The 8,843-nt window shown below is 40.1% G+C and overlaps 1 protein-coding gene across 2 annotated transcripts in view; it reads right to left on the reverse strand.

Moving 5' to 3' along the window:
• The window catches only part of LOC107089696 (polypeptide N-acetylgalactosaminyltransferase 10-like), an 86,910-nt gene that overhangs the window by 66,372 nt on the left and 11,695 nt on the right, over window positions 1–8,843 (reverse strand). For both annotated transcript variants that reach the window (XM_015382632.1, XM_015382622.1), the window contains exon 2: window positions 2,730–2,826. In XM_015382632.1, coding sequence (XP_015238118.1) covers window positions 2,730–2,826 — 97 coding nt within the window. The remainder of the gene's footprint in view (window positions 1–2,729; window positions 2,827–8,843) is intronic.

The following is an 8,843-nucleotide window of genomic DNA, read 5'->3' on the forward strand; positions in this document are numbered from 1 at the left end:
CTGAGTCTTCTGTGGTCCTGGATCAAGGCAGGAGGTCTATAGTCACTGAGGACTGCTGGCTGAGTCTTCTGTGGTCCTGGATCAAGGCAGGAGGTCTATAGTCACTGAGGACTGCTGGCTGAGTCTTCTGTGGTCCTGGATCAAGGCAGGAGGTCTATAGTCACTGAGGACTGCTGGCTGAGTCTTCTTTGGTCCTGGATCAAGGCAGCAGGTCTATAGTCACTGAGGACTGCTGGTTGAGTCTTCTTTGGTCCTGGAACAAGGCAGAAGGTCTATAGTCACTGAGGACTGCTGGTTGAGTCTTCTTTGGTCCTGGATCAAGGCAGGAGCTCTATAGTCACTGAGGACTGCTCGTTGAGTCTCCTTTGGTCCTGGAACAAGGCAGGAGGTCTTCAACATCCCTGGAGCTGTCTCCAGGGTCAGACTAAGGGGGAAGAGGTGCTGTATAATCCCACAGAGCTGCTCTGCTCAGGCCTTCAGGACTCTGACACCATCAGGACCTGCTGACTGATTACCATCCAGTCTCTCCAGTTGCCTCTTTACTGACTTCTAGAGACAGACAGGTGGAAAGTGGAGGGAGCAGCACCATCACCTGCTGGTCTGGCTGATAATAGAAGCAGGAGAGTGAATGTCAGAGGAGGGCAGGATGTCCATGTGACTGTGGGCAGGAGAGAAAGATGCTGAACTGAACCTGCTGAAGAATGGATTCAGTTCTTTGGCTCTGTCCAGACTTCCATCTGTCTGATCATCCTTCTGCTTCAAGCCTGGGATCTTCTTCATCTCTGATATTGTTCTACTGGAGCTTGTTTTCCAGCCTTTTCCTGTAGGCATCCTTGCTTTCACTTATCTTGATCTTAAGTTGCTTCTGCATACTGCTCACTAATTTCCTGTTTCTCTTCTTAGAGGTTGGTTTTTCTTGTTGAACATTTTCTTTATATCACCTGTGATCCATGGTTTATTATTTGGGAATCCTTTCACTGTTCTGGTAGGGATGCTGTTATCTACACAGAAGTTAGTAGTCAGTCTCACACTCAGTCATTGCACTGATGTCCTCTCCATGTGGCTGACATTAGCATCCAGCCTGAAGCCTCAAAACAACCTGGCAGGGCTTATTCAGCTTTATGTGACCATCTTATTGCTGTTCTTTTTAATGCAGGGTGTTTCTTATAAAGTGGCTTACACTGTTAGCAGAGAAAAATAAGATTGTGAATTGTTTTCCCAAGAGGAGACCTTCCTTCAGAGATGTAGGAGTCCTTTACATTTGCATAAAGCAAGTCCAAAGTTTTGTTTTTGTTTTGCTTTTGCAGCAGCTGACAAAACTGCTGGAACATTGGCAGAGTAGCAGAGAGTGAGACGTCAAAAATCACCAGTTGTTGCCACAATTGTATTTGGCTGTTTTGTCTGTAGCTGAGAAAGAACGGAACTAATTACCTAACATGCAGTGTCAGCAATAGCAGAAGGTGGAAGACTGCTGAACTCTCTGGGCGCATAATATGAAAAAAAAAACAAAAACAAAAAACAAGCCAACAGTTCAATATCTGCGCTGCAGTGATTATTCTCCACAATAACATGTCCTGGATGACACCGTCTGTTGATGCTAACACTGCCAACTCAAGTCCTTTGAAGTGTCAGTCTTTTTAAAATCTCAGTCTGCTCTTCTGGTCAGAGATCCTGGCAGAGACGCTGGAGTCTGACATGTGATCCTGCAGCCATGTTTCTGTAAAAGGCATAATGCTGCATTGCCGGTATTTTAGCTGGGTTCTTGCTCAGCCTTAAAGTTCTAACTAATTTCCTAAAGAAAATTGCCCATGATGATGATGGAAGAGATGGTTTAAATTTCTTCCTCGCTCTTCTTCCTCGCTCTTCTCCTTGCTCCTACTCAGCATCCCCAGCACCTCCTTTTACACTCAGCTGGTAATTGCAGAAGTTGAAGTATTATTTCAGCTTTAGAGATGTTAAAGAGCTGCTCCCGGGTGTAAAAAAAAAAAAAAAAATCAACTTCCTACGGTTGCCTTGGTTACGCATTATAACAAGTATCCAAATAGGACAAAATGTCAGTGAAAATGCCTCCAGTTTCTCAGCATTCATCGACAGAGGCAAAAAACACCAGAAAAAGAAAATCTGATCCAAAAATGGAAGAATTCAAATTCAAAAAACGAATTATTAGACATAAGCTAGGAGAGATAAACCAATATGCAGCCACCTTAAGCAGCACATTTCTAGACATGTCTGGATATTTTGAGATTTATAAGTATGTGTCCCTGCTTTTTTATTATCTCTTCAGATATCCACCTAGCTTTGGAGGTGATGACACACTTAAAAAAAAAAAAAAACCTTGCCCTCAAGGACCAGAACTGTCCATCACTGTGTAAAGTTTATAAAAAATTCCAGTGTATTGATTTGTTGGAAGTAACACTGCAAAAACTTTCAGTCCCAGACTTCCACAAACCCAGGTCATTTTCCACTCTAAGTTTCTCCCAAAACTACACAAAAGCCAATTAAATCCTTTACACTTGTTTCCAACTCAACGCCGGGGGAAGAATCAATGCTTATTGTAGAAGATTAAGTGTGTTTAATTCTGAACTCAGGGCGCTAGGAGCCATATTGATTTGTGCTGGTTCTGTGGGAGAAAATCTACTTGGAGGGAATTAAGAGACGAAGAAGGAAAAAAAAAATAGAAGAGTGAATTTCTGTGGGGCCAGAACAGATGAAGCAAAGTGGCAACGTACCGATGCGAGCAGCATCTCTCCTTATTGCTTCATAGTCATGCCAGTCAACTCGTCGCACACCGTCAGCTCCCACCTGCACCACCTTCAAGTTAAACCCCTGTGGGAGTAGAGACAATAAAAAAACATTAGGATTCACCAAAACATTGAACATTAACTTAAAGACTAAAATCTATGTGGTATTTCAGGTCAAGATAAAGATGACCAAATTATTATTTTAGATGTCTGCACATCTACAGACACAGAAATACTTTTATTCCAAATAAGCTTTCTGTTTTGGCTGACGCCCGAACCATGCTCTACTTTCTTTTTCTGTTGCTGACAGCTGGGGATTTACCGAAGACATGGGGAAGAAATCTTCTTTTTAGTTGTCTGACATGCAAGAAAATGACAGTCTCATCTCAGTGGTGAACACACACTCATCACCATGAGCTATTACTCTCCACTGTGCATTAAAATGCACAAGCAGCCATTTATGAAATTCTCTCCCGCCTGCTTTAGAAAATGACTTCCAGAGACTGGAAATGTTATAGGATCACAGCACAATGGTAAATTAATTAGCTCCATGGGAGGACACAATTAGAGGAACGTTGTTAATACATGAAACACGTCTGACTGTGTGGAATAGTGTTAACCGGGCTGCTGGCTGATAGCGCTGCACAGTCAAACAAACCGCAGAGACGAGCCATGGGACGCTGTAAAGTGTCTGCAGCAGCTGTTCTGCAATTTTTCTCTGTTTGCTTCTGTTCTGCTTCACAATGACTTCAGCAGAAAGGCCAATCAGTGGAGGTGGTAGACACTCTGAGGAACAATGACTCATTTACTCACTGGTGCTTTTCACATGTTACCATTTCTATGCTATATAATAACACAATGATGACAGTAAGATGAATTAAAATATGAGGGTATGAATATATTGCTTAAAATAAATAAAATGAAATATAGTTTCCATCTTTTCCAATTAAACAAGCTAAGCTGCTTATTTTATTTCACAGAGACAACTGCAATAAAAATCAATCTGTATATTTGCCTACTGTGCATCTTTTTTTATTGACTTTAAGCTCATTCTTGTAAAAATAACTCCATGTAGATGTTGCATACTTTTTATTGAATGCAGAGAGCCCAGAATGCAAATGATATTTCTCAGTATTTATCTAATTTTTAAACTACTGCTTTGACCTGCGCTGAAGGCTGTGGACTGTCTGTACCATTTAATTTAATGCTTAATTAATACAAAAAACTTCAGTCATAACATTAGCTATGAAAGGGTGCAGCTGAAATTCCTCAATCAATCTAGTTAACAAGTATTTATAATCATTCACTTCCTATTGATCTACCACCCGTTAGATAAAAATACACACAGCTGTGAAAGATTTACAGCTAAACCGCCTCACATGCAATGAAGTGTTGCTTAGAAAATTGCAGCTAAAGTGTCAGTTTGCAGAATCATTTCGATCATTTAAGGTGAAAATCTCAGAAGGTGCTTTTAGAAGGACACAGCAAGCAGCAGATTTAGCTCAGCCTGAGCAGAGCACTAGATAATTCCACCAATTCAGAGATACAACACTGGCAGCTGCTGGGTGTGATTGCATCTGTACCTACAGAGTAAATACCTTTGAGGAGGGTAACAAAAAGGAAAAAAAAAACAATGAAGGGCAGTGAAACTGTGTATTCAGTAGCTGCAAACTACAACATTTAAAATCTGGATCTTTTTTCATGGCAGAAAAAAGTATATAGAATAACACAACTCTAATAAGGCTCCTAAATACATATGAGAAAATAAAATGTCAATACAAATAACATGCTCGACTCTTTAATGCTGATATAATCAATCCCCCTTCTGGTGTTGACTCATTCATAACATTCCTTGGAAAGGTTTTAAAACAAAAATCCAACAATATTAATCTCTCTGGAGAACAAACAGAATAACAATTTCATCTTTATCTTATTTTAATGGACATTTCTGAATCCTTTAAATCATGTCATGGTTCTCCGGAAAAAGTAAAGAATTCTGTGTTTTAAACCGAATTCATGAAGATGTGTCACATCAAGCGACATCTCTACTGCAGATGGATCCTACGTCTGAGCAGTCCTTTTATTACTAAAATATTAATCAGCAGATCAGAACTTTTTTCGATCTCTTCCTATCAAATGAGACTTTATTCATTTTTTTTAACAAACCTAAATTAAGTAACACTTTCCATGCTGTAGGATAAAACCCCTGCTAATGATAAGTACCAGCTTGACTGAAATTGTGTTTATTGCGCCACCTATAGGTTTTTGATCTGATAGATCAGATTTTGTCACAAACTGGTTAATTTTTTTTTAGACATTTTAATTTAAATATAAATTCAAAGATAGTTTGGCTTAATTTAAAAACTCTAAATGAAGATCATATTATCAGATTTCCATCTGAAAGTCACTAAGCCATTTACTTTGCAGCAGTTTGTTATTCTGAACAAGCAGCAGCAGCAGCAGTAAAAAACTGATCCTTTCTTTTTTGAAAGAAAACTGTAGAAATGATGGGAGCACTGCTCTGCCACAGACTCATCTGGAAAAAAAACATTTAATGCAAAAACACTGAGACAGAAGTATTTTTAAATGGTGAAGTATACTAAAGTTGTATCAGTAGCTCACTGACTGCAGGTAATAATTAGCAATAGTCACATTGCTAATAAGAAAATAGTTTTACAGTCAAATCACTTTGACTCTTCTGAAGGGTTAAAGTCGTAGGATAACAGCTGTTCCATTTTTGAATTCTCCCGAGTGGTGCCCGACTTTACACGAGTGAATAAAGTGAATGTCATTGGTCGATTATCAAGGGGGCGGGATTGTTGTGGCAGAAGGTTCGAAAGCTATTTGATTGTGGCCGGTTTGTCGGAAGCATCTTGCTAACCAGTTAGCAACTTAGTGCTAGCAGGTTCCCAATGGGAAATTCCATTGGGACCAAGTAGCACTAAATTGGTGACTTAGAAACGACGCTGTCAAGGAACGCTATGGACAGCGGAAACATGCAAGAGGAGGAGAGTTTAGTGTCGGAGGTCGTGGATGAGTCTCCTCCGTCATCCATTTTTTATTTAGAGGAGGAAAGCGGGGACGAAGATGTTGTGGAAGAGGACGCCAGGGCGGCAGAAGCTTGGTTTGGTGTAGAAGGCTTCCAGCCGTACATGTTTGAGCCCTTGCCTCGCAACGCTGCCAGTTCTGTTAGCTCTACGCCTGCCGAAGACACAGACGTCCATCCCCGTGAACACTGGGACGCAACTCAATGGGAAAGGAAAGGATTCTGGTTTCAACCGTTGCGTATATTAGCTGCAACATATGAATCAAGATGCTATGACTGAAACAATTTAATTGACAGATGACCGTTGATATATGATTGGCCGAATTTAGATGTTCAGGCTGACGTAGAACTAACTGGCCTGCAGAAGATAACGGAAAAAACCCCAAAGATTTTAAGACAGGAATTTTTTTTAAATAGACATTTTTTTAACTTTTGGGACAATATCGTCTGATAAATCATACATTGTCCTGTTTTGTCCATATGCATGTAAGTGGGCTGAGGCTTTAAGAAACAGCATGAAAAAAAAGATTCAACTGAATGAAACTTATTTGTTTTTTACACATGCCCCAACATAAACCCACCTCCCTCACAAAATTACATAATCCAGTAGTCAGCAGATCTGGAGGACCTTGCAGAGAACAACCGTCCAGGGGAATTAAGTCCCAGCTCTTATTAACTCAACACTAATATGAAAGAAATGCAGCTGGACACTGAATTAACCTAACTTTCTGTTGGAACATTTAGTTCTTCCTACTACAGACTGTAATGCATTCACTTTAATTATTTTATTTTTAGTTCCACTGAATCTTGTTCTGGTAAGTTTAGATTTAAGATGGAGCAAAATGTCAGCATCAAAAAAGGTTGATTTAACGAAAACTGTTCTACACTAGTAGTAGTAATCTTAACTTTTTTTTGCTTTAAATTCAGCCCAAATTATAGTAAGTCAGACATTAAGTCAGCAAGTCAGATCTGTAACTTTGAGAAAAAGACTGGTTCTTGGGGTTTGGTTGGAAAAGCAAAAGACAGGCAACCAGTGTGCGGTAAATCGGTAGCTTACACCCTTGATGCTCGATGCATTTAGAGGGCATTAAATACGGCTGGTGTGGGTTTGCTGTGCTCATTGTGTGGCTGGAGATAAAACATTTTACAACCAATACATTTCAATCTTAGTGTCTGAGGAATCATTAGTTGTTAAAAACATTTAGCTGACAATTTGAAACTCTTGCCATGTGAACCAGCTTTGGTTAGGTTGTCATGAATCTAATAAATAAAAAGAAGATTTTCTTCGTCACATTTAAAGGAAACTGATTTATGTTTATGTTACGTTTACTGATTTATACTTTGGTCTATTTAAGAAAAAATATCTTTGCACAATTTATAATGTGTTAAAATATGTAATTTGACAATAACAATGTGACTAATTGCATGCACAATGAATCTACATTCTTTTTTCTTGCATGAATAAGAAGGAACTGGCCAACCAGGAAGGCCTTATCTGCTAACAGCCCAACGAGGGGCAGAGCCTTTGCTGAGCAGCTATTCCTTTAGCCCGTCTACATTTAAACAGAACAGCATGACTGTCAAAAAACCAGGAGATGAAGGGAGACCTCTACGATCATACTCCAAATTAAAAACATTGCTGTGCTCTCTTGGATTAGAAACTAGGAATAAAAACTGGTTGTAGTTCTGCTAGACAGGCAACTTTGAACTGCTTTATTATTAGTTCATAGCTACGTGAAACTTTCTGCTTTAATACAGTTTTATATATGAATGTTAAATATGTGAAATGAAGCCTTGTTTCCTCTGGAAGGCTGTGCACACACTTGAGCTACATGTTTACTGCTGTGCATATAATAATTTCCATCCATCTTCTAACACGCTTAATCCCTAGTGGGGTTGCGAGGGGTGCTGGTGCCTATCTCCAGCTGAGAGGCGGGGGTCCACCCTGGACAGGTCTCCAGTCCATCGCAGGGCAACACAGAGACAAACAGGATGAACAACCACTCACTCACACAGTCACACCTAAGGAGGATTTAGAGAAGCCAAATAATCTGACAGTCATGTTTTTGGACTGTGGGAGGAAGCCGGAGTACCTGGAAAGAACCCGCACATGCTCAGGGAGAACATGCAAACTCCATGCAGAAAAACCCCGGGCTGGGAATCGAACCCAGGACCTTCTTGCTGCAAGGCAGCAGTGCTACCCACTGCGACACTGAGCACATAATAATTTATGTAACAATAATTAAACTTTATTGATATCACATTGCGGAAATTCACCTCTCCATTTAACCCCTCCTCTTGGGGAGCAGTGGGCTGCCATTGTGCGGCCCCAGGGGAGCAGTGTTTGGTTAAGGGTCTTGCTGAGGAACCCAGAGTGGCAGTCTGTGGGAGTGGGTCTCAAACTCAGAATCTCAGGATTCCAAGCTCTATGCCCTAACCACTAGACCACCACTCTCCCATACCTGACAGAAGGAGTTTCAGTTAGGAATGAGGCTTCCATTCATCCTGAACAGAATTAGTAATGTTTTCTAACAGCAATTCTAAATCCTTACAATATCTAAGACTTCCAAAGAGGAGAAAAAAAAAACACATTCCTTTAACTAGGCGTGCCTGACACTCAGAACCGGATTTGAAAAGGTCCTCAGAGCCCAGAAATAATAAGAACTCCCTGTACAATGAGGCAAAATGCCACGTTAACATCGAAGACAGCACTTTTTCAGCTAAGATTTGCCCCATTTTGCTTTCAGGTGTTAACCTTTTTTTTGTAATTCAATTTTCCTTGTTCCAGCTAAAAGCAGAAACTTTTCTCCAAGGATCAGTGACAAGCAGCATGATCAGGGGAAAATGGAAGTGACCCTCTGAGGTGAGAAATTTACTTACTCAACGTTCGGCTGCATCAGCTGAAAAAATTACAAACTGAACTGTTTTAATTTTTTTTTTTTTTTTTTTGCTTTTTTTGCAGTAGGTTAAATCTACTGCAAAAAAGCAAACTTCTACGTTTTTAGCTTGTAATATCACAGTGCAATGGTAAAAAAAAAAGTCCTCTTATTGAACTA

This window comes from Cyprinodon variegatus, unplaced genomic scaffold (genome assembly GCF_000732505.1).
Source record: "Cyprinodon variegatus isolate N-32 unplaced genomic scaffold, C_variegatus-1.0 Scaffold13, whole genome shotgun sequence".
NCBI lineage: Eukaryota > Metazoa > Chordata > Actinopteri > Cyprinodontiformes > Cyprinodontidae > Cyprinodon > Cyprinodon variegatus.